This window comes from Pongo abelii, chromosome 10 (genome assembly GCF_028885655.2).
Source record: "Pongo abelii isolate AG06213 chromosome 10, NHGRI_mPonAbe1-v2.0_pri, whole genome shotgun sequence".
NCBI lineage: Eukaryota > Metazoa > Chordata > Mammalia > Primates > Hominidae > Pongo > Pongo abelii.
In genome coordinates, this window is record NC_071995.2 from 8358646 (window position 1) to 8385550 (window position 26905).

The 26905-nt window shown below is 39.2% G+C and overlaps 1 protein-coding gene across 8 annotated transcripts in view; it reads left to right on the forward strand.

Moving 5' to 3' along the window:
* Positions 1 to 23197: 23197 nt before the first annotated feature.
* The window catches only part of CLEC6A (C-type lectin domain containing 6A), an 81285-nt gene continuing 77577 nt past the window's right edge, over positions 23198 to 26905 (forward strand). For all 8 annotated transcript variants that reach the window (XR_010135705.1, XR_010135708.1, XR_010135707.1 and 5 more), the window contains exons 1-2: positions 23198 to 24149; positions 25355 to 25444. Coding sequence is in view for 1 of the 8 variants with exons in the window: in XM_002822865.4 (XP_002822911.1) it covers positions 24119 to 24149; positions 25355 to 25444 (121 nt within the window). In the remaining 7 variants the exon portion in view is untranslated. The remainder of the gene's footprint in view (positions 24150 to 25354; positions 25445 to 26905) is intronic.

The following is a 26905-nucleotide window of genomic DNA, read 5'->3' on the forward strand; positions in this document are numbered from 1 at the left end:
CTCACTTCCTTGAGAAAAGCAACACTTGAATACTGGCCTTTGATTAATTAATTCTCTCCAGTGGAAATAATGAGAACATTTGACCCTAATAAAGTGTTTTGGATATTGTGAGAAATGAAGAAATAGGAAACATGTTGGGATTGTTAGTGGAAGTTCCTTCTGGGTGAATTAGAGTATAGGGAGAAGAGAAAATGGTTTCTATCATGCTCATTGCCTTCTTTTTGAATCAGTTGAAGTAAAATTTGTATACCACAAAATATATCCATTTAAGTAAACATTTCAATGAGTTTGACAAGTTTTTATACTTGTAAACTGTGAAATGTTGACCTAAAAGGAAGGGGCTGAGACACAAATTATAATTAGAGTTTTCTTGAGCCAAAGTGAGGGCAGAAGCCAGGAATAACAGACCCAAGTACTCTTGGCTGTTAAGCTTCCTCTGGCCTTTGTTACAGGCAGGTTTTTAAAGGCAAAAGAGGGAGATAGGGAGTGGGTTGGTACAAAACTGTTTGTCAGAAATTCTCATTGGTTCACAGAAATAACACTAATTAGTGATTGGCTATAAATCATTAACTATAGATCATGGATTATACTGTCCAGTGTGACATCATTAAGTTAATTTGTAATCACTCCTGGCAATAGCAAGCAGTTTTAAGACATGAATACATAGCTCAAAGAAAGGGAGTAGGATGTGATTGCTCTCATTTTAATGTTTCTCTAGGCCTGATAATTTAAAAGGACCCTCATTTCTCAGATAATTTTTCTTTCTTTTTTAAAATGCAATCAAGTTGAACATTTTTATTACCCGCAAAGTTCTCTAAACTCCTTCTTAGTCAATCCTGCTTCCACCCAACCCCAAACAACCATTGATCTGTTCTAAATGTGGATTATATTTTTCTTTTCTAGAGTTTCATACAAACAAAACTATACAGTATGTTCTCTTTTGTGTCTGGCTTCTTTTGTTTAGCATACTGTTTTTGAGATTTATCTATATTCTTTTTACTGCCAGTAGTTAATTTCCTTCTACTAGTGAGTAGTATTTCATTGTATAAATGCAACATACGTATAAATATCTATACATTTTCCTATTGATGGAAATTTGTTTTTTTCCTGGATTTGGCCTTTAAGAAAATCTGTTATAAATATTTATTTGGAAGTATTTTTGTAAATATTTTTTCCCTTCTGTTGAATAAGTTTCTAGAAATAAAATTGATGAGTCAAATGGTAATTGCAAGTGTATCTTTATAAATATGCCAAACATCTGATGAAATGTCTTGGGTTTTTCTTTACGTTTTTTTCTCTGGATATGCTATATTTCCTTTCTCTGACTACTTTTAAGATTTTTCACTATTGATTTTTATTTTTTAAAATTTTCCATAGGTTACTGGGGTACAGGTAGTATTTGGGTACATGAGTAAGTTCTTTCAGGGTGATTTGTGAGATTTTGGTGCACCCATCTCCCGAGCAGTGTACACTGCAACCTATCTGTAGCCTTTTATCCTTTGTCCCCCCCACCCTTCCCTCCAAATACCCAAAGTCCATTGTATCATTCTTATGCCTTGTGTCCTCCTGGCTTAGCTCCCACATATCAGTGAGCACATATGATGTTTAGTTTTCCATTCCTGAGTTACTTCACTTAGAATAATAGTCTCCAGTCTCATCCACATCCCTGCAAATGCTATTATTTCGTTCATTTTTATGGCTGAGTAGTATTCCATGGTATAAATATATATACCACATTTTCTTTATCCACTTGTTGATTGACAGGCATTTGGGCTGGTTCCATGATTTTGCAATTATGAATTGTGCTGCTATTAACATGCATGTGCAAGTATCTTTTTTGTATGATGACTTCTTTTTCTCTGGGTGGATACCCAGTAGTGAGATTGCTGGATCAAATTATAGTTCTACTTTTAGTTCTTTAAGGAATCTTCACACTTTTTTCCATAGTGACTGTACATTCCCACCAGCAGTGTAGAAGTATTCCCTGATCACCACATCCATGTCAACATCTACTGTTTTTTGACTTTTTCTTTATGGCCATTCTTTCAGGAGTAAGGTCATATCACATTGTGGTTTTGATTTGCATTTCCCTGATCATTAGTGATGTTGACGATTTTTTTTCATATGTTTGTTGGCCATTTGTATATCTTCTTTTGAGAATTGTCTATTCGTGTCTTTAGCCCACTTTTTGGTGGGATAGTTTGTTCTTTTCTTTTTTGTTTGTTCTTTTCTTACTGATTTGTTTGAGTTTGTTGTAGATTCTGGATATTAGTCCTTTGTTGGATGTATAGATTGTGAAGATTTTTTCCCAGTCTCCGGGCTGTTTACTCTACTGACTGTTCCTTTTGCCATGCATAAGTTCTTTAGTTTAATTAAGTCCCAGCTATTTATCTTTGTTTTTATTGCATTCGCTTTTGGGTTCTTGGTCATGAAATCCTTGCCTAAGCCAATGTCTAGAAGGGTTTTTTAATGTTATTTTCTAGAATTTTTATGGTTTCAGGTCTTAGATTTAAGTCTGTAATACATCTTGAGTTGATTTTTGTATAAAGTGAAAGATGGGGATCTAGTTTCATTCTCCTACATGTGGCTAGCCAATTATGCCAGCACCGTTTGTTGAAAAGGGTGTTCTTTCCCCACTTTATGTTTTTGTTTGCTTTGTTGAAGATCAGTTGACTGTAAGTATTTGGCTTTATTTCTGTGTTCTGTATTCTGTTCCATTGGTCTATGTGCCTGTTTTTACACCAGTACCGCGCTGTTTTGGTGACTATGACCTTATAATATAGTTTGAAATCAGGTAGTATGATGCCTCCAGATTTGTTCTTTTTGCTTAGTCTTAGTTTAACTATGCAGGCTCCTTTTTGGTTTCATCTGAATTTTAGAATTGTTTTTCTAATTCTATGGAGAATGTTGATGGTATTTGATGGGTGTCGTGTTGAATTTTTAGATTGCTCTTGGCAATATGGTCATTTTGACAATATTGATTCTACCCATCCATGAGCATGGGATGTGTTTCCATTTGTTTGTATCATCCATAATTTCTTTCAGCAGTGTTTTATAGTTTTCCTTGTAGAGGCCTTTTGCCTCCTTGGTTAGGTATATTTCTAAGTATTTTATTTTTTTTGCAGCTGTTGTAAAAGAGGTTAAGTTCTTGATTTGGTTCTCCACTTGGTCACTGTTGGTGTAGAGAAGAGCTACGGATTTTTGTACCTTAATCTTATATCTAGAAGCTTTGCTAAATTCTTCTATCAGTTCTAGGAGCTTTCTGGAGGAGTCGTCAGGGTTTTCGAGATAAATGACCATATTATCAGCAAACAGTGACAGCTGACTTCCTCTTTACTGATTTGGATGCCCTTTATTTCTTTCTCTTTTCTGATTGCTCTGGCTAGGACTTCCAGTACCATGTTGAAGAGGAGTACTGAGAGTGTGCATCCTTGTCTTGTTCCAGTTCTCAGAGGGAATGCTTTCAAGTTTTCCTCATTCAGTATTTTGTTGGCTGTGGGTTTGTCATAGATGGCTTTTATTACATTGAGGTATGTCCCCTGTATGCCGATTTTGCTGAGAGTTTTAATCATAAATTGATGCTGGATTTTGTCAAATGCTTTTTCTGCATCTATTGAGATGATCATGTGATTTTTGTTTCTAATTCTGTTTATGTGGTGTATCACATTTATTGAATGGCATATGTTAAACCATCCCTGCATCTCTGGTATGAAACCCATTTGATCATGGTTGGATTCAGTTAGCTAGTATTTTGTTAAGGATTTTAGCATCTATGTTCTTCAGGGATACAGGTCTGTAGTTTTCTTTTTTGGTTAAGTTCTTTCTTGGTATTGGTAATAGGGTGGTGCTGGCTTCATAGAATAAACTAGGAAGGGTTCCCTCTTTCTTTATCCTGTGGAATAGTGTCAAAAGGATTGGTACCAATTCTTTTTTGAATGTCTGGTAGAATTCTTCTGTGAATTCATCTGGACTTTTTTTTGTTAATAATTTTTTAAATTACCATTTCAGTCTTGCTGCTTGTTATTGGTCTTTCAGGGTATCTAATTCTTCCTGATTTAAGCTTGGAGGGTTGTATTTTTCTAGGAATTTATCCGTCTCTTCTAGGTTTTCTAGTTTATGTGCGTAAAGGTGTTCATAGTAGCCTTGAATGATCAGTGGTGTCAGTTGTAACATCTCCTGTTCCAATTACCGGAAATGCAACAGGTAGAAAGGTTAAAACATCTATTAGTAACTGCCCCTGTCCTAGCTTTACCCTCCTTCGAGCAGCCATTCTATCTTTTTGTCAAAGTAAACAAGGAAGTAGCCTCAGGAGTACTTACCCAAAAGCACGGAGGCCACCAGCAACCCATAGCCTTCCTATAAAAAATCCTTGACCCAGTAACCTGTGGATGGCCCGAATGCATTCAATCTGTAGCGGCAACTGCTTTGCTTACAGAAGAAAGTAGAAAAATAACTTTTGGAGGAAACTCCATTGTGAGCACACCAGGTCGGAACTATCGTAAGTCAGAAGGCAGAAAGGTAGCTTACTGAATCAAGAATTTTAAAATATGAGGCTATCTTGTTAGAAAAAGTTGATTTAGCCCTAACCACTGATGATTCACTTAACCCTGCTGCCTTCTTAACAGGAAATTGAAACCCAGAAAAAAACCTATGCCCCAAGACCAGAAGAACTTGGGCATAGATGTTTAGATAAACTCCCTTTCAAACCAGAAGACACCTTTTTGTAGATGGTTGTTCTCAAGTAATAAAAGAGAAAAGGCATAACAGGTACTCAGTAGTAGATGGAGACACCCTACCTAATGACTGGTCTGGGCAAACATGTGAGTTGTTTGCACTAAATCAAGTCTTAAAATTTCTGCAAAACCAGAAAGGGACGATTTGTACTGACTCCAAGTATGCCTTTGGAGTAGTCCACACCTTTCAGAAAATTTGGGCAGAGCGAGGCCTCATTAACAGTGAAAGCTGAAACTTAGTCCATAGAGACTTGATAATCCGAGTACTAGAGAACTTACAGCTGCCAGAAGAGATAGCAGTTGTTCATGTTCCAGGTCACTAGAAGAATCTTTCCTTCGAGAACTGAGGGAATAATCTAGCTGACCAAGTAGCCAAACAAGCTGCCTCTTCTCAAGCAGCACCCATTTTCCACCTAACCCCTTATCTTCCCCCTCCAGCTGCAGTCCCTATCTTCTCCCCCAGAGGGCAAGAAAATTTAAAAGAAGTAGGAGTCAAAGAAAGCCAGGAGGGAAAATGGGTGCTACCAGACAAGAGAGAAATGCTGTCTAAGCCCCTCACATGAGAGATACTGTCACAGCTACATCAAGGAACTCACTGGGGCCCCCAAGCTATGTGTGATGCAGTCCTTAGAGTTTATGGATGCATAGGAATTTATACCCTTGCTAGACAAGTTGCAGATAGTTGCATAGTGTGCAGAAAAACCAACAAATAAACCCTAAAGAAAATGGGAATACCACATGCCATGGCATCTGCCCTCAGGGAAAGTAAACAGGCCTATTGCCCTGCTGAGAGTCGGAACTGCTCCCTGAAAAGACATAGGCCTTATGAGATGCTTTATGGATTGCCTTATCTACATTCTACTACTGATCTTCCTACATTTGAAACAAAAGATCTGTTTCTTTTTTTTTTTTTTTTTTAATACTTTAAGTTCTAGGGTACATGTGCACAACTTGCAGGTTTGTTACATATGTACACATGTGCCATGTTGGTGTGCTGCACCCGTTAACTCATCGTTTAACATTAGGTATATCTCCTAATGCTGTCCCTCCTCCCTCCCCCCCCACCCCACAACAGGCCCCAGTGTGTGATGTTCCCCTTCCTCTGTCCATGTGTTCTCATTGTTCAATTCCCACCTATGAGTGAGAACATGCGGTGTTTTGTTTTTTGTCCTTGTGATAGTTTGCTGAGAATGATGGTTTCCAGCTTCATCCATGTCCCTACAAAGGACATGAACTCATCATTTTTTATGGCTGCATAGTATTCCATGGTGTATATGTACCACATTTTCTTAATCCAGTCTATCATTGCTGGACATTTGGGTTGGTTCCAAGTCTTTGCTATTGTGAATAGTGCCACAATAAACATACGTGTGCATGTGTCTTTATAGCAGCATGATTTATAATCCTTTGGGTATATACCCAGTAATGGGATGGCTGGGTCAAATGGTATTTCTAGTTCTAGATCCCTGAGGAATTGCCACACTGACTTCCACAGTGGTTGAACTAGTTTACAATCCCACTAACAGTGTAAAAGTGTTCCTATTTCTCCACATCCTCTCCAGCATCTGGTGTTTCCTGACTTTTTAATGATCGCCATTCTAACCGGTGTGAGATGGTATCTCATTGTGGTTTTGATTTACATTTCTCTGATGGCCAGTGATGATGAGCATTTTTTCATGTGTCTTTTGGCTGCATAAATGTCTTCTTTTGAGAAGTGTCTGTTCATATCCTTCACCCACTTTTTGATGGGGTTGTTTTTTCTTGTAAATTTGTTTGAGTTCATTGTAGATTCTGGATATTAGCCCTTTGTCAGATGAGTAGATTGCAAAAATTTTCTCCCATTCTGTATGTTGCCTGTTCACTCTGATGGTAGTTTCTTTTGCTGTGCAGAAGCTCTTGAGTTTAATTAGATCCCATTTGTCAATTTTGGCTTTTGTTGCCATTGCTTTTGGTGTTTAGACATGAAGTCCTTGCCCATGCCCCTATGTCCTGAATGGTATTGCCGAGGTTTTCTTCTAGGGTTTTTATGGTTTTAGGTCTAATGTTTAAGTCTTTAATCCATCTTGAATTAATTTTTGTATAAGGTGTAAGGAAGGGATCCAGTTTCAGCTTTCTACATACGGCTAGCCAGTTTTCCCAGCACCATTTATTAGAGACTCCTTTCCCCATTGCTTGTTTTTGTCAGGTTTGTCAAAGATCAGATAGTTGTCGATATGCGGCATTATTTCTGAGGGCTCTGTTCTGTTCCATTAGTCTATATCTCTGTTTTGGTAGCAGTACCATGCTGTTTTTGTTACTGTAGCCTTGTAGTATAGTTTGAAGTCAGGTAGCGTGATGCCTCCAGCTTTGTTCTTTTGGCTTAAGATTGACTTGGCAATGCGGGCTCTTTTTTGGTTCCATATGAACTTGAAAGTATTTTTTTCCAATTCTGTGAAGAAAGTCATTGGTAGCTTGATGGGGATGGCCTTGAATCTATAAATTACCTTGGGCAGTATGGCCATTTTCATAATATTGATTCTTCCTACCCATGAGCATGGAATGTTCTTCCATTTGTTTGTATCCTCTTTTATTTCCTTGAGCAGTGGTTTGTAGTTCTCCTTGAAGAGGTCCTTCACGTCCCTTGTAAGTTGGATTCCTAGGTATTTTATTCTCTTTGAAGCAATTGTGAATGGGAGTTCACTCATGATTTGGCTCTCTGTTTGTCTGTTATTGGTGTATAAGAATGCCTGTGATTTTTGCACATTGATTTTGTACCCTGAGACTTTGCTGAAGTTGCCTATCAGCTTAAGGAGATTTTGGGCTGAGACGATGGGGTTTTCTAAATATACAATCATGTCGTCTGCAAACAGGGACAATTTGACTTCCTCTTTTCCTAATTGAATACCCTTTATTTCTTTCTCTTGCCTGATTGCCCGGCAAGAACTTCTAATACTATGTTGAATAGGAGTGGTGAGAGAGGGAATCCCTGTCTTGTGCCAGTTTTCAAAGGGAATGCTTCCAATTTTTGACCATTCAGTATGATATTGGCTGTGGGTTTGTCATAGATAGCTCTTATTATTTTGAGATATGTCCCATCAATACCTAATTTATTGAGAGCTTTTAGCATGAAGCGTTGTTGAATTTTGTTGAAGGCCTTTTCTGCATCTATTGAGATAATCATTTGGTTTTTGTTGTTAGTTCTGTTTATATGCTGGATTACATTTATTGATTTTCGTATGTTGAACCAGCCTTGCATCCCAGGGATGAAGCCCACTTGATCATGGTGGATAAGCTTTTTGATGTGCTGCTGGATTCGTTTTGCCGGTATTTTATTGAGGATTTTTGCATCCATGTTCATCAGGGATATTGGTCTAAAATTCTCTTTCTTTGTTGTGTCTCTGCCAGGCTTTGGTATCAGGATACTGCTGGCCTCATAAGATGAGTTAGGGAGGATTCCCTCTTTTTCTATTGATTTGAATAGTTTCAGAAAGATGGTACCAGCTCCTCTTTGCACCTCTGGTAGAATTTGACTGTGAATCCATCTGGTCCTGGACTTTTTTTGGTTGGTAAGCTATTAATTATTGCCTCAATTTCAGCTCCTGTTATTGGTCTATTCAGAGATTCAACTTCTTCCTGGTTTAGTCTTGGGAGGGTGTATGTGTCCAGGAATTTATCCATTTCTTCTAGATTTTCTAGTTTATTTGCGCAGAGGTGTTTATAGTATTCTCTGATGGTAGTTTGTATTTCTGTGGGATTGGTGGTGATATCCCTTTTATCATTTTTTATTGCGTCTATTTGATTCTTTCATTTCTTCTTTATTAGTCTTGCTAGCATTCTATCAATTTTGTTGATCTTTTCAAAAAACCAGCTCCTGGATTCATTAATTTTTTGAAGGGTTTTTTGTGTCTCTATTTCCTTCAGTTCTGCTCTGATCTTAGTTATTTCTTGCCTTCTGCTACCTTTTGAATGTGTTTGCTCTTGCTTCTCTAGTTTTTTTAATTGTGATGTTCAGGTGTCAATTTTCGATCTTTCCTGCTTTCTCTTGTGGGCATTTAGCGCTATAAATTTCCCTCTACACACTGCTTTGAATGTGTCCCAGAGATTCTGGTATGTTGTGTCTTTGTTCTCATTGGTTTCAAAGAACATCTTTATTTCTGCCTTCGTTTCGTTATGTACCCAGTATTCATTCAGGAGCAGGTTGTTCCATTTCCATGTAATTGAGCAGTTTTGAGTGAGTTTCTTTTTTTTTCTTTTCTTTTTTTTTTTTTTTTGAGATGGAGTCTCGCTTTTTCGCCCAGGCCGGACTGCAGTGGCGCTATCTTGGCTCACTTCAAGCTCCGCCTCCTGGGTTCATGCCATTCTCCTGCCTCAGCCTCCCGAGTAGCTGGGACTATAGGTGCCTGCCACCGTGCCCAGCTAATTTTTTTTTTGTATTTTTAGTAGAGACAGGGTTTCACCGTGTTAGCCAGGATGGTCTCGATCTCCTGACCTCGTGATCCGCCCGCCCCGGCCTCCCAAAGTGCTGGGATTACAGGTGTGAGCCACCGCGCCCGGCTTGAGTGAGTTTCTTAATCCTGAGTTCTAGTTTGATTGCACTGTGGTCTGAGAGATAGTTTGCTATAATTTCTGTTCTTTTACATTTGCTGAGGAGTTCTTCACTTCCAACTATGTGGTCAATTTTGGAATAGGTGTGGTATGATGCTGAAAAGAATGTATATTCTGTTGATTTGGGGTTAAGAGTTCTGTAGATGTCTATTAGGTCTGCTTGGTGCAGAGCTGAGTTCAATTCGTGGGTATCCTTGTTAACTTTCTGTCTCGTTGATCTGTCTAATGTTGATAGTGGGGTGTGAAAGTCTCCCATTATTATTGTGTGGGAGTCTAAGTCTCTTTGTAGGTCTCTAAGGGCTTGCTTTATGAATCTGGGTGCTCCTGTATTGGGTGCATATATATTTAGGAGAGTTACCTCTTCTAGTTGAACTGATCTCTTTACCATTATGCAATGGCCTTCTTTGTCTCTTTTAATCTTTGTTGGTTTTAAGTCTGTTTTATCAGAGACTAGGATTGCAACCCCTGCTTTTTTTTTTTTTTTTTGCTTTCCTTTCGCATGGTAGATCTTCCTCCATCCCCTTATTTTGAGCCTATGTGTGTCTCTGCACGTGAGATGGGTCTCTTGAATAGAGCACACTGATGAGTGTTGACTCTATATCCAATTTGCCAGTCTGTGTGTTTTAACAGGGGCATTTAGCCCATTGACATTTAAGGTTAATATTGTTATTTGTGAATTTGATACTGTCATTATGATGTTAGCTGGTTATTTTGCCCGTTAGTTGATGCAGTTTCTTCCTAGCATTGATGGTCTTTACAGCCATCTTTTCTTCTTTATTAGAAAGAAGCCACTATTTCTATTTTATTAGTCTTGCTATTTCTTCTTTACTAGTCTTGCTAGCGGTCTGCAGCCCCTAGTGGCTGGTACTGGTTGTTCCTTTCCATGTTTAGGGCTTCCTTTAGGTGCTCTAATAAGGCAGGCCTGGTGGTGTTTAATAATTAATAATATTATTACTCCTAATACCGCAGGGGGTGTACACCTACCTGTGATATTGTTCCTAATATCCAGGGATGGAGAGCATGATATTAGTTTTAATATCACAGTAGGTGTACACTCACCCTGTGACACTGATCCTAATATCCAGCAGGTAGAGTATGATATGACTGCCAACATAGCAATGAATGTACAGCCACCGGTGATATTACTCCTAATATTCACGGAAGAAGCGTATGATATTACTCCCAATGTGGCAGAGAGTGTACACCTCTTCTGTGATATTGTTCCTAGTAACTCGAGGGGGAGGGGATGATAATAATTCCAGCATCGCAGGCTGTGTTCACCCACCCTGTGATGTTGTTATTAATATCCTGAAAGGGAGGGGATGATATTACTCACCATAATAGATAGATATTACTCCCCATAATAGAGCAGGAGGTGTACACCCACCCTGTGATATTCTTCCTAATATTCAGAGGCCGAGAAGTTGATATTACTCCCAATATCACAGGAAGTGTACACCCCCATGTGAGATGGTCCTTCATAATATTCCAAGGCCGAGGGGGTGATATGACTACATATATCGCAGAAAGTGTACACCCCCCAGGGATATTGTTCCCATGATCCTGGAGGGAAGAGGATGATATTACTTTAAATATCACAGAAGGTGGACACGACCCCACTGATATTGTTTCTAATTGCAACGTGGGAGAGGAGGATATGACACCCAATATCGCAGGGAGTAGAAACACCACTGTGATACTGTTCTTAATATTCAGGGAGGAAGAGGATGATATTACCCCCAATACAGACGGGTGTACACCCTTGGTACCTCTGTACACCGAGGGTGTACACCCATCTCTGAAATAGTTCATAATTTCCAGAGGGGAGATGATATTACTCACAATATGGTAAACAGGCTGTGAGTCCACCGCTGATCCTAAAAACCGGAGGCGGGAAGAGGGGCTGGCTCTTACTCCCCGTATGGCGGGGGGTGCCTCACCCTTCTGCGATGGGGCTCCTAAGGGCCAGGGCGGCAGAGGGGCTGGCTCTTACTGCCCGTATCACGGGCGGTGCCTCACCCCCTTGCAATGGGGGTCCTAAGAGCTAGTGTGGTAGAGTGGGTGGCTCTTACTCCCCTTTGGATCTCGTCACTCAGGGTGGCCACAGTCGCCCGCAGGGATGCTCCACAGGACAGTCCTAAGCGGCCTAAGGGGCTGCCTCAGCCGTTGGTCAGCTACCTCATTTCCTGGTCGGGGAAGCAAGAAATGTAGCAGGACTAGCTGCAGACAAAACCCCTCAGACACCAAGTTGTAGAAGGAAGGGCTTTATTGAGCTGGGAGCACCGGCAAGCTAGTGCCTCAAAATCCAAGCTTCCTGAATGCACTATTTCTGTCCCTTTTAGTGGCTCACAACATTAAAGATTTCACATGAAAGGGTTGTGATTGATTTGTGCAAACAGGTGGTACATGACAGGGGCTGCATGCACCGGTGGTTAGAGAGAAACAGAATAGGGCAGGGAGTTTCACAATGTTCTTCTATACAATGTCTGGAATCTATGAATAACATTGGTTTCCAAGTTATGAGTTGATTTTTAACTGCTGGGTTTAGGCCAGGCAGGCTCAGGCCTGGTTTTGAGCCTGGTGCGGGGCTGCCTGTCTTTAGTTTTACTTCCTTGTTGTTTTTTCTCAAAACAGGTACTGAGTATAAAACAATATAGAACAATATGAGAGGGTCTCTTCTTCCCTAAATACAGAAGCTCATTTCATATTACTACTTCACAAGAAAAAGTGAGTTTAATAAAATAAGTCACTAAAAATCACTAATGTGATTTCAGTTAGATGATATCAAGTGGACAAATGCAGGAGATAGCACCTGAGTGCATTTAGATCCCCTGGATATAAACTGAGGAAGAAATTAAAAGATCTTCTAGTGAGATTTATTTCCATGCACTCACTTTTTTTCTACTGACAATACTATTTTTAAAAACTATAAATCTAATTCAGTGTTTTCAGCTGCAAAGGAGTCACTCAAATACAATATATGCAGTTCTAAAGCCTAGCTTTTTAGTACTTGTATCACAGATTGAGGAAACTGTTGACCAGGAATTATTTGAATAGTGTAACGTTCGCTTTTCCCAGCATTGACAGCAATTTGTTACCAGTAAAAATGTAGCAGACTTACCCCTTTGGTCGACATAGGAAAAATTCTCCAGGGGGTAAGACATACCTTGAGACTTTTTAATCACCATAGACTAGTTCTCCAGCTTGGTATTTTCAGACACCTGGTAAATATTCTTTTTTTATTTTATTTTATTTTATTTTATTTTTATTTTTATTTATTATTATTACACTTTAGGTATATCTCCCAATGCTATCCCTCCCCCCGCCCCCCCCACAACAGTCCCCAGAGTGTGATGTTCCCCTTCCTGTATCCATGTGTTCTCATTGTTCGCTTCCCACCTATGAGTGAGAATATGCGGTGTTTGGTTTTTTGTTCTTGCGATAGTTTACTGAGAATGATGATTTCCAGTTTCATCCACGTCCCTACAAAGGACATGAACTCATCATTTTTTATGGCTGCATAGTATTCCATGGTATATATATGCCACATTTTCTTAATCCAGTCTATCATTGTTGGACATCTGGGTTGGTTCCAAGTCTCTGCTATTGTGAATAATGCCGCAATAAACATATGTGTGCATGTGTCTTTATAGCATCATGATTTACAGTCCTTTGGGTATATACCCAGTAATGGGATGGCTGGGTCAAATGGTATTTCTAGTTCTAGATCCCTGAGGAATCACCACACTGACTTCCACAATGGTTGAACTAGTTTACAGTCCCACCAACAGTGTAAAAGTGTTCCTATTTCTCCATATCCTCTCCAGCACCTGTTGTTTCTGGATTTTTTAATGATTGCCATTCTAACTGGTGTGAGACGGTATCTCATTGTGGTTTTGATTTGCATTTCTCTGATGGCTGGTGATGGTGAGCATTTCTTCATGTGTTTTTTGGCTGCATAAATGTCTTCTTTTGAGAAGTGTCTGTTCATATCCTTCGCCCACTTTTTGATGGGGTTGTTTGTTTTTTTCTTGTAAATTTGTTGGAGTTCATTGTAGATTCTGGATATTAGCCCTTTGTCAGATGAGTAGGTTGTGAAAATTTTCTCCCATTTTGTAGGTTGCCTGTTCACTCTGATGGTAGTTTCTTTTGCTGTGCAGAAGCCCTTGAGTTTAATTAGATCCCATTTGTCAATTTTGGCTTTTGTTGCCATTGCTTTTGGTGTTTTAGACATGAAGTCCTTGCCCATGCCTACGTCCTGAATGTTATTGCCGAGGTTTTCTTCTAGGGTTTTTATGGTTTTAGGTCTAACGTTTAAGTCTTTAATCCATCTTGAATTAATTTTTGTATAAGGTGTAAGGAAGGGATCCAGTTTCAGCTTTCTACATATGGCTAGCCAGTTTTCCCAGCACCGTTTATTAAATAGGGAATCCTTTCCTCATTGCTTGTTTTTCTCAGGTTTGTCAAAGATCAGATAGTTGTAGATATGCGGCATTGTTTCTGAGGGCTCTGTTCTGTTCCATTGATCTATATCTGTGTTTTGGTACCAGTACCATGCTGTTTTGGTTACTGTAGCCTTGTAGTATAGTTTGAAGTCAGGTAGTGTGATGCCTCCAGCTTTGTTCTTTTGGCTTAAGATTGACTTGGCAATGCGGGCTCTTTTTTGGTTCCATATGAACTTTAAAGTATTTTTTTCCAATTCTGTGAAGAAAGTCATTGGTAGCTTGATGGGGATGGTATTGAATCTGTAAATTACCTTGGGCAGTATGGCCATTTTCACGATATTGATTCTTCCTACCCATGAGCATGGAATGTTCTTCCATTTGTTTGTATCCTCTTTTATTTCCTGGAGCAGTGGTTTGTAGCTCTCCTTGAAGAGGTCCTTCACGTCCCTTGTAAGTTGGATTCCTAGGTATTTTATTCTCTTTGAAGCAATTGTGAATGGGAGTTCACTCATGATTTGGCTCTCTGTCTGTTGTTGGTATATAAGAATGCTTGTGATTTTTGTACATTGATTTTGTATCCTGAGACTTTGCTGAAGTTGCTTATCAGCTTAAGGAGATTTTGGGCTGAGACAATGGGGTGTTCTAGATATACCATCATGTCGTCTGCAAACAGGGACAATTTGACTTCCTCTTTCCCTAATTAAATACCCATTATTTCCTTCTCCTGCCTAATTGCCCTGGCCAGAACTTCCAACACTATGTTGAATAGGAGTGGTGAGAGAGGGCATCCCTGTCTTGTGCCAGTTTTCAAAGGGAGTGCTTCCAGTTTTTGCCCATTCAGTATGATATTGGCTGTGGGTTTTTCATAGATAGCTCGTATTATTTTGAGATACGTCCCATCAATACCTAATTTATTGAGAGTTTTTAGCATGAAGGGTTGTTGAATTTTGTCAAAGGCCTTTTCTGCATCTATTGAGATAATCATGTGGTTTTTGTCTTTGGTTCTGTTTATATGCTGGATTACATTTATTGATTTGCGTATATTGAACCAGCCTTGCATCCCAGGGATGAAGCCCACTTGATCATGGTGGATAAGCTTTTTGATGTGCTGCTGGATTTGGTCTGCCAGTATTTTATTGAGGATTTTTGCATCAATGTTCATCAAGGATATTGGTCTAAAATTCTCTTTTTTGGTTGTATGTCTGCCAGGCTTTGGTATCAGGATGATGCTGGACTCATAAAATGAGTTAGGGAGGACTCCCTCTTTTTCTATTAATTGGAATAGTTTCAGAAGGAATGGTACCAGTTCCTCCTTGTACCTCTGGTAGAATTCGGCTGTGAATCCATCTGGTCCTGGACTCTTTTTGGTCAGTAAGCTATTGATTATTGCCACAATTTCAGCTCCTGTTATTGGTCTATTCAGAGATTCAACTTCTTCCTGGTTTAGTCTTGGGAGAGTGTATGTGTCGAGGAATTTATCCATTTCTTCTAGATTTTCTAGTTTATTTGCATAGAGGTGTTTGTAATATTCTCTGATGGTAGTTTGTATTTCTGTGCGATCGGTGGTGATATCCCCTTTATCATTTTTTATTGCATCTATTTGATTCTTCTCTCTTTTTTTCTTTATTAGTCTTGCTAGTGGTCTATCAATTTTGTTGATCCTTTCAAAAAACCAGCTCCTGGATTCATTAATTTTTTGAAGGGTTTTTTGTGTCTCTATTTCCTTCAGTTCTGCTCTGATTTTAGTTATTTCTTGCCTTCTGCTAGCTTTTGATTGTGTTTGCTCTTGCTTCTCTAGTTCTTTTAATTGTGATGTTAGGGTGTCAATTTTTGATCTTTCCTGCTTTCTCTTGTGGGCATTTAGCGCTATAAATTTCCCTCTACACACTGCTTTGAATGCATCCCAGAGATTCTGGTATGTTGTGTCTTTGTTCTCATTGGTTTCAAAGAACATCTTTATTTCTGCCTTCATTTCGTTATGTACCCAGTAGTCATTCAGGAGCAGGTTGTTCAGTTTCCATGTAATTGAGCGGTTTTGAGTGAGATTCTTAATCCTGAGTTCTAGCTTGATTGCACTGTGATCTGAGAGATAGTTTGTTATAATTTCTGTTGTTTTACATTTGCTGAGGAGAGCTTTACTTCCAAGTATGTGGTCAATTTTGGAATAGGTGTGGTGTGGTGCTGAAAAGAATGTATATTCTGTTGATTTGAGGTGGAGAGTTCTGTAGATGTCTATTAGGTCTGCTTGGTGCAGAGGTGAGTTCAATTCCTGGGTATCCTTGTTGACTTTCTGTCTCATTGACCTGTCTAATGTTGTTGACAGTGGGGTGTTAAAGTCTCCCTTTATTAATATGTGAGAGTGTAAGTCTCTGTGTAGGTCACTCAGGACTTGCTTTGTGAATCCGGGTGCTCCTGTATTGGGTGCATATATATTTAGGATAGTTAGCTCTTCTTGTTGAATTGATCCCTTTACCATTATGTAATGGCCTTCTTTGTCTCTTTTGATCTTTGTTGGTTTAAAGTCTATTTTATCAGAGACTAGGATTGCAACCCCTGCCTTTTTTTGCTTTCCTTTTGCTTGGTAGATCTTCCTCCATCCTTTGATTTTGAGCCTATGTGTGTCTCTGCACGTGAGATGGGTTTCCTGAATACAGCACACTGATGGGTCTTCACTCTTTATCCAATTTGCCAGTCTGTGTCTTTTAATTGGAGCATTTAGTCCATTTACATTTAAAGTTAATATTGTTAAGTGTGAATTTGATCCTGTCATTATGATGTTAGCTGGTTATTTTGCTCGTTAGTTGATGCAGTTTCTTCCTAGTCTCGATGGTCTTTACATTCTGGCATGATTTTGCAGCGGCTGGTACCGGTTGTGCCTTTCTATGTTTAGTGCTTCCTTCAGGAGCTCTTTTAGGGCAGCCTGGTGGTGACAAAATCTCTCAGCATTTGCTTGTCTGTAAAGTATTTTATTTCTCCTTCACTTATGAAGCTTAGTTTGGCTGGATATGAAATTCTGGGTCGAAAATTCTTTTCTTTAAGGATGTTGAATATTGGCCCCCACTCTCTTCTGGCTTGTAGAGTTTCTGCTGAGAGATCCACTGTTAGTCTGATGGGCTTCCCTTTGAGGGGAACCCAACGTTTCTCTCTGGCTGCCCTTAACATTTTTTCCTTCATTTCAACTTTGGTGAATCTGACAATTATGTGTCTTGGAGTTGCTCTTCTCGAGGAGTATCTTTGTGGCGTTCTCTGTATTTCCCGAATCTGAATGTTGGCCTGCCTTGCTAGATTGGGGATGTTCTCCTGGATAATATCCTGCAGTGTTTTCCAACTTGGTTCCATTCTCCCTGTCACTTTCAGGTACACCAATCAGACGTAGATTTGGTCTTTTCACATAGTCCCATATTTCTTGGAGGCTTTGCTCATTTCTTTTTATTCTTTTTTCTCTAAACTTCCCTTCTCACTTCATTTCATTCATTTCATCTTCCATCACTGATACCCTTTCTTCCATTTGATCGCATTGGCTCCTGAGTCTTCTGCATTCTTCACGTAGTTCTCGAGCCTTGGTTTTCAGCTCCATCAGCTCCTTTAAGCACTTCTCTGTATTGGTTATTCTAGTTATACATTCTTCTAAATTTTTTTCAAAGTTTTCAACTTCTTTGCCTTTGGTTTGAATATCCTCCCATAGCTCGGAGTAATTTGATCGTCTGAAGCCTTCTTCTCTCAGCTCGTCAAAGTCATTCTCCGTCCAGCTTTGTTCCGTTGCTGGTGGGGAACTGTGTTCCTTTGGAGGAGGAGAGGTGCTCTGCTTTTTAGAGTTTCCAGTTTTTCTGCTGTGTTTTTTCCCCATCTTTGTGGTTTTATCTACTTTTGGTCTTTGATGATGGTGATGTACACATGGGTTTTTGGTGTGGATGTCCTTTCTGTTTGTTAGTTTTCCTTCTAACAGACAGGACCCTCAGCTGCAGGTCTGTTGGAGTACCTGGCCGGCCATGTGAGGTATCAGTCTGCCCCTGCTGGGGGGTGCCTCCCAGTTAGGCTGCTCGGGGGTCAGGGTTCAGGGACCCGCTTGAGGAGGCAATCTGCCCGTTCTCAGATCTCCAGCTGCATGCTGGGAGAACCACTGCTCTCTTCAAAGCTGTCAGACAGGGACATTTAAGTCTGCAGAGGTTACTGCTGTCTTTTTGTTTGTCTGTGCCCTGCCCCCAGAGGTGGAGCCTACAGAGGCAGGCAGGCCTCCTTGAGCTGTGGTGGGCTCCACCCAGTTTGAGCTTCCCGGCTGCTTTGTTTACGGAAGCGAGCCTGGGCAATGGCGGGCGCCCCTCCCCCAGCCTCGCTGCCGCCTTGCAGTTTGATCTCAGACTGCTGTGCTAGCAATCAGCGGGACTCCGTGGGCGTAGGACCCTCTGAGCCAGGTGCGGGCTATACTCTCCTGGTGTGCCATTTTTTAAACCTGTCTGAAAAGCGCAGTATTCGGGTGGGAGTGACCTGATTTTCCAGGTGCCGTCTGTCACCCCTTTCTTTGACCAGGAAAGGGAACTCCCTGACCCCTTGCGCTTCCCGAATGAGGCAATGCCTCGCCCTTCTTTGGCTCACACACAGTGTGCGCACCCACTGACCTGCGCCCACTGTCTGGCACTCCCTACTGAGATGAACCCGGTACCTCAGATGGAAATGCAGAAATCACCCGTCTTCTGCGTCGCTCACGCTGGGAGCTGTAGACCGGAGCTGTTCCTATTCGGCCATCTTGGCTCCTCCTCAGCATACTTTTCGACACCTGGTAAATATTCTTTTATCAAAGACAATCTTGAACTTCTGTAAGAAAGAAAAGGAAAAAGAATTAGAACCAATGGTTTTTTCCTTTAATGAATTGCGTTCTTTTAGAAGATGAGCTGTTGATAAGTTCTTTACTTTGGGGACACTAACTTAGGCTTGTATTTGTTTTTTTTCCTTGAAAACTAGTTTGAATGTAAAAAGTACACATTTTGGCTATAATTAAAATGTCAAGAAATGACAGATGCTGGCAAGGCTGTGGAGAAAAGTAAGTGTTTATACACTGCTGGAGGGAATGTAAATTAGTTAAGCCACTGTGGAAAACAGTTTGGAGATTTCTCAAAGAACTTAAAACAGAGCTACCCTTCAATGCAGAAATTCCATTAGAGTATATATCCAAAGGAATATGGATTATTACCTCAAAAAGACACATGCACTTATATTTTCATTGCTGTGCTAGTCACCATTGCAAAGACATGGAATCAACCTAGGTGCCCATCAGTGGTGGATTGTATAAAAAAAATGTGGTATATATGCAACATGGAACGCTACATAGCCATGAGAAAAAGGAATCATGTCCTTTGTAGCAACGTGGATGGAGCTGGAGACCATAATCCTAAGGGAATTAACATCAGAACAGGAAACCAAATACTGCACGTTCTCACTTATGAGTGGGAGTTAAACACTGAGCACACATGGATATAAATATGAAAAGAATAGACACGGTGGATTACTAGTTGGGAGAGGGAGGCTGGGGCAAGGTTTGAAAAACTATCTTTTGGGTACTGTGCTCACTAGCTGGGTCCAATATACTCAATGAACAATCCTACACATGTACCCCCTGTATCTAAAATAAAAGCTGAAATATAAAGAAAAAAGAAAGGGCCTTAATATTTATATAAAAATTAAAATGAGACCTTTTTTTGGTAAAAATAGTTTATGCTGTTGATGTTAATGAGGTTAATTTTTGATAAAAATATATATAATTTTTGTTATGTATTTATGAAAATAATAACCTGTTATTGAGTCAAAGCTTTAATCAGAATCTCACATGGGTCATTGGCCCATAAGAGTTTAATCATTATTCATCTAGATTGGTTTCAACTTCCCAACAACTCAACTCCACTACTTCAAACCCCTGATAAAGGTTAAGGGAAAACAAAATCATTTAGGGTTACCCAAATGAGCTGTCCCACTTCCAGTAATGGTGAACTAGCTTGTTGTAGACCAACTCTTGCACAAAGAACAACTAACAGAACAAAGTCGGCTTCAAAGCATTGGGGACGTATCATGGCACTGAGGGCTTGGGGCACATGAGGGTACAGATGTGACCGGTGTGGATCCATGAACAATAAACTGCCACTTTTCCCTCCTTCAATTTCTGGATCTACATAATCTCTAGAATCTTGATATAATCCCAGGGACAGAGGATAGTCCCAAGAAAGACTTCCAAGGAATTTCTTATTATCCAGTGGTAATAGGAATCAACAATAACAAAAAACCTAATACATTGAAAATAATGAGATGCTATATGTCTTGTGTATTTGAGGATATATATATATTTAAATTTAAAAATAAATTTTACTGTCGAAAATGCAAACTTGGGGAGGGCAGAAAGATCACAAACAAGGCTGCCACTTCACACCTGGAGGGTTGCATGGCGGCGAGGCAGAGGCTCTCCTCACTTCCCAGATGGTGGGTCGTCCGGGCAGAGGCGCTCCTCACTTCCCAGACTGTGCGGCGGCCGGGCAGGTATTTGAGGATATTTTATATTAATTTGTGTGGACCTCATGTCTGAGTCTAAATATCTCCTAGGGGCAATGTTTGTCACCAGTAATCGATGTAATTGTTTTTATCTCAATTCAGATACAAGAGAATCAAGTTGTGCCTGCTTAGTTCAATCATGGATAGATCCAATCATGGATACCAGTTTTCAAAAGAACAACCCAATACTACTTTTAGGAAAAGGATTTGGTTCATGTTGTTAGTTCACCTCTCACATCTCATTTAGAAGAGATCAGGCCAAAACAACAATTTTCACTTTGTCTCTGTCTACTGGTATACTAGTATATGCTTTTATTTTCAATCTCTAGTAGTTCCCATCTTCTCCATTGCTTGTTTTTGCATTACTCCCTGGACAGGCTCAAATAACTTAATGTTTGTTTGGAGATGTAACCTGAGCCTGCCCACAATTCTGCTTTTGCTCTGATTTAGCATTCTCTCTCCTGATTTTGTTTTATATTATATTATATTTTATATTGGTGTATCTCTTCTTTTTGCCTTTGCTCGTACCATTTCAGCACTCTTGATTCAAAGGCATGCCACTGTAATCTAGAAATTTATACAGGACAAATAAATGGAAAGAAGCAAAGAGAATGGAGCATAGGGTTGTTAATGGTCAAGACCAGAACGTGATTAGGGGAGCATAATAGGAGACAGATGAGAAACAAAGGAGTCTCTAAACTACTTTACCTCCAGATAGCTAAGGAGAATGTATTCTTTTATTGGACCACCAAGTGATTCAATCCTTGGGTTTGTGTTTCTTTGTCTCTGATGTGAACTGGAAACAAATGTTGACATCTTATAACCACTTCTTCTCCCTTGTCCTTTTATGATCAAATGCATCTCAAATTAACCATTGGGGAAGTTTTCTGAGCTTTTGTCCTGTTGCTCAATGTCTATTTCATCATTCGCTATAGCTCTAACTATCTTGTCACTTTAAAAATCCCTGTTCAGTTTAAAACCATTGTTGAGAGTTTTTATGGAGGCCCTATTATGAAGGCATGTTTGGTTACGTCATTAGCCATTAGTGATTGAACTCAATCTCCAGGCCTTTTTCTTCCCTGGAGGAGTGGGGCTGAAAGTTTCCATCCTCTAGTCACATGATTGGTTCCTCTGGAAACCAGCTCCCATCCTGAAGCAGTCTTGGGGAACATCAAGAGTTACCTCAGGAGCATAGACACCAGGCTTGGTTAAACTTGTTATGAATAATAAAATACTCTCTTTTCATCTTAAAATTTTTTTTAATGTTCAGCTAGGTAACTATTGTTAACTTTTCTCTTTTGTCTTTTATTGCCCTGGAGCTATTTCAGAAACTTGGAACAAAAAACAAATAGATAACATAAGATGTTTCTTGCACCTTTATTACTCTAGAACACGGTTGAGAAGCTGAGGAAAAAACCCAAACATTATAACCAAAGATGCTCTTATCATTTCTATCAACCAGGAAGTTTTAGGGTTTCAGAAGCTCTGTGATAAAAATGAAATATGCATGTTTCTTATAATATCACAAGTTCAATATTCATAGTAGATTTTCTTGTATACAAGATTGCTCACTTGAGAATGTGGAGCTGTTTGTGATGTTAATAGAATGGTCTACATTTTAGAGACTGCATGTGAGTGATTAAGTATCTCAAAGCCCTTGGGTAATGATTGAAGGAAACCAAAATAACCTTCTCTAAGATAACTGCATATTGTTGAGCTGAAAAAGGTGGCAATGTAGGAGAACATTCTTCCCCTCCTTCTTCTTGCCTGTTGGCAGAACAACAGTTTACAAAGACGAAGGTCTTCCTGCCCTTCTTTCTACTTCTCCCAGCTAAGGATTAGCTCCTTCACGATACTTGTAAAAGGATTTAGAAGCAGATTTTACTCTTCCTGTTAAAATACCTTCCTGTATTTCATTTCCTTTTGGAATCCTGAAGATACTCTCCTTCTTTGTCTTTTCACTATCATCCTAAAGGAAGTAGCTGAAGCCACATTAATATAGAGAGTTTATTTGGGCCAAGGTTGAGGACAGCTACCCAGGAAAACACTTCCAAGTTGCCTTGGGAAGTGGTCTAGAGAACAAAGGAAAGACTGAAGATTTTAAAGAAAAAAGAATGAATCTGAAAAATCATGGAACCATCCCAAATGCTCATCAATCAATGAGTGGATAAAGAAACTGTGGTATAGATATACAATGGCCTACTACTCAGTCATAAGAAGGAATGTATTAACAGCACTTGCACTGACCTGGATGAGATTGGAGACTATTATTCTAAGTGAAGTAACTCAGGAATGGAAAACCAAACATCATATGTTCTCAATGATATGGGGAGCTAAGCTACGATGACGCAAAACATATAAGAATGGTACAATGGACTTTGGGGACTTGAGGGGAAGAGTGGGAGGGGGGCGAGGGATAAAAGACTACAAATATGGTGCAGGGTGTGCTGCTTGGGTGATGGGTGCACAAAAATCTCACAAATCACCACTAAAAACCTTACTCATGTAACCAAATACCACCTGTACCCCAATAATTTATGGAAAAATAAAAATTAAAAAAAGAATGAATCAGGAGAGGGAGTGAATTAAAAAGTTACTCATCAGTAAATTATTGGTTTACAGAAACCACATTGATTAGTAATCAGCTGTATACTGTTAAATTGTAGGGTTCAGTTAGTCTAGAACCCATGTAGCAAATGGCTTCAAGAGGTAAATTTAGCTCAAGGTGGGAGTGAGGCATGACTCCTGTCATGTCTCTCTCATGAGTCCACTCTGGACTTGATAGTTTCAAGGCACTCACATTCCTCAAATAACAGTTTTTTTTTTGTTTTTTTTTTCATTCTCAGCACTCCATAAGATTTATGGCTGTTTGTTAACATACTATTTAAGTAAGGCCTGTAAGCCACTGCTGTGAAAGAGATAAATACATTTGAACTGAGTTCTCTCCTGAGTGATGGGTATAACACGCATTGATAAACTCCTGTTTTTTCTCTTGTTTCTCTGCCTTTTGTTTTCAGGAGAGTGTCTCTACTAAGAATCTATGAGGACAAGAAAACAAATCATATTTTCTGTGCTACAGTATAAAATTCATAAAGCCTGTTTCTGATTTTATATCACTTCAGGCTCCCTTTTGCCTAATCAGGGAGATTACAAAATATCACTGACATCTGCCCAATATTAGTCTGGATGCAGTAAGAATGTTTCATCACGTTTGCAGACTGATTTCAGAATGTTTCATTTTGCAGTCACATTCCTTAACAACGTTCATGGGTTTTGTTATTTACTATGTTACCCTTCATATCTAAACCACATCCATTCAATCAGACTTTTGCTTACTTCCTAGGACACTGTTCAACACATGGATTAAGGCTTGCATAAAATAAGTAGCCAATGTAAAGTTTAGTTAGGGAGCACTTAATTTAACGAAGGTCTCTAAATAGATTTCTTTTAGGAGATACAAAATTTTCTATTTTGCATGCCAGAATGAATAGGAATCAGACAGAGAAATTTTATGTTAGAAACTGAAGAAATGATCTAAGTATTCTTGTCAAAGTTCTCATGAATGGTTTTCAATATGTTTCTCAATTCCTCTTTTGTTTTTTTTTAACCCCACGTATCGAAATCACTGGAAACTTTAGTTGTAACTGTGACTTCTTCTTTTGAGGTACACTTAATGTTGGAAGTCTCTTAGTCCTATGAGAGTGTGTAGCAGTTTGTTCCTGAGCTCTAGCTTCTTTAAATGAAGCTGTGTCTCTGGGCAACATCTTTAGGGAGAGAGGTACAAAAGGTTCCTGGACCTTCTCAACACAGGGAGCCTGCATAATGACGCAAGAGCAGCAACCTCAAGGTACAGGTGAGTATTTCCTCAGTTTCAGAGGAAAGTGGAAGTGTGTGGTGAAATAAGATCACCTGGAGAAAAGAAGTAGACAAAGAGCAGATTGAAGAGCTAGTGATTGGACCAATATAGTAGACTCACAGGAATTTGAAAGAAAGAGTAATTCTTCAGAGCCAGAGCCATAAGCACTTGAAAGAATAAGAAAGCAAATATGTTTTGGGAGGTTTGTATCAGATTTTATTGAAAGTTTAGGGAGACAGAAAAGATTTACATGATAGAAGGTAAACGGAAATAACTGATTATTGGATGTCTGCTCTTAAAAGTCTTTTGACTAATTTTGAAATCCAGGAAGCAGTATTCTTTCCAATTACCCTGAGTTTTTTTTTGTACTTGCTTTTCTAATTTTTTTGTAAGAAAAAAGCTTCCCATTTTTAATGCATGAAAATTTGACTTTAGCTTCAACCCTTTGCATGTCCATCAATAATGTTTTAAAAAATTTTTATGAAAATTTTTTATGGATACAAAATAGTTGTGCATGTTTATGGGCTCCATGTGATATTTTGATACAAGAATATGATGTGTAATGATAAAGTCTGGAAAATTAGATTATCCATCACCTCAAATATTTATCATGCCTTTGTGTTTGGAACTTTCCAAATCTACTCTTCTAGCTATTTTGAAATATACAATAAATTATTGTTGGGCCAGGCTCAGTGGCCCACACCTGTAATCTCAGCACTTTGGGAGGCTGAGGTGGGTGGATCACTTGAGGTCAGGAGTTTGAGACCAGCCTGGCCAACATGGTGAAATCCTGTCTCTAATAAAAAGACAAAACTAAGCTGGGCATGGTGGCGTGCGCCTGTAATCCTAGCCACTCAGGAGGCTGAGGCAGGAGAATCACTTGAACCCAGGAGGTGGAGGTTGCAGTGAGCCAAGATTGCCTCATTGTGCTCCAGCCTGGGTGACAGAGTGAGACTCCATGTCAAAAAAAAAAAAAGTTAACTACAGTTGTCCTACTGTGCTAAGGGACACTAGATTTTATGTCTTCTAGCTAATTGTATTTTTGTAGGCACGAAGCAACCCTTCTCTATCTTCTCTTCCTGATTAACCTTCCTGGCCTCTGGTAACCACCATTCTATTCACTACCTCCATGATAAGCTTCCTGGGGATTTTGGCTCCCTGGCCCCCTGGTAACTGCATTTGTTGTCTTCCTGATTGGACAGAGAAAAGAGGCTGGTGGTCCCTGAGACTCTGGTCTGTGGCTGGGATTTCCATTGCACTCCTCAGTGCTTGCTTCATTGTGAGCTGTGTAGGTAAGTTCTTCACTGAGGTGCATTTTCCTTGCTTCCTTTCCCTTGAATATTCCATACAGGTTTCCTAGGATATATTCTCCTTTGCCCCATTAATACGTCAACTCTTACTTGGAATGCCACACTTTCCTTGATTTCTCCTTTTCCCTTTGTTGTTCTTCCTCTATCTTTTGAAAACTGAATCCTTGTAGATGTACTTTACCTGGTTTTATTAGCATTTTCTGAATCATGGCCTCACATATCCATGTTGTTCATTGTAGCCATCATCTAAGACACCATCTTTCAGGACTGGATTCACTAGTAATTGTGTGTTCCCTGGTCACAAAACTCTTGTGTTGGGAGTGCAGCTCTAATTGCTGTCATAATTGTAATATTCTATATTAGATTCTTTGATTCATGTGCAGATCCTTTCCAATGTGAGAGGAAAAAGTATTCAAAAGAAATGATGTAGATAAAGAGAATAAAATATTTCTTCCCTGTTCTGCTTGCCTCCAAATACATGTCTCAAGTTCATTGTGTGAGAAGTCTTAAAGACCTTTTTCCTCTCTGATTCACAATTTGGATTTCTATTCATTGATAAGGTGATTAAAAATGGTTATTGAATAGTCTGGGAGGGAGTGAAAGTGACTTCCCCTGTCAATCAGGTCGTAGCTATAGTTCCCTCAGAGATTTAAATAAATCTCACACTATTTAGTAAAATACAAATAATTATCACCAAAGTTAGAATCTGTTTTGCTTTTCATAATCAAGTGCAAGAGAGAAGGGGGTTTAAGAATAGTTATTTCATAAAAAGAAACACAAAGTCAGGATCTCAAAACATGAACTAAGAGCGGGGCAGAAAGATTTGACTGTATTGAGCTTTAGTTATAGAAGGACAAAAAAGAAATGAGTGAAGAATCAGATCAGATCCTGAGAGATAAAAGGTCTTGCTGAAAGTGAACATTAACATAAAAGTTAATGTTCATTTGGGATATTAAAAACATTTTTATAAACATTTAAAGTTTCCCCTTGGTGGTTACTTAGCCCATATGTTTATGTGTGGCTACCTGCAGCAAGAATTATTTAGAAAACATCAAAATAACCTGTGTGCTTGCATCAAGGTTATTAAGGCTAAGGAGAAGCAGGCATCCAGTGAGTCAATAAATATTTATTGATGACTTTGTGACAGTTACCCTTGCAGGTGTTTGCGATTAAAAAAAATTATCAGTTTTCACCTTCAGACTTCCTTCTTTTTTTATAATAAAATATTTTTAAATTATTATTTTAAAATTGTGGGTACATAGTAGGTTTATATATTTACGGGGTACATGAGATGTTTTGATACTTTTAAGTTGTGTTTGTGATTAATTGTTGTGGGGAACAGGCAGAATCTCTGTCCAAGAGCATGGAGCCTAAATTTTAGTGATGAAAAGACCAAAAAATTAAATGAGGGCCATATATAAAAAAATAAGATAAATGAATACA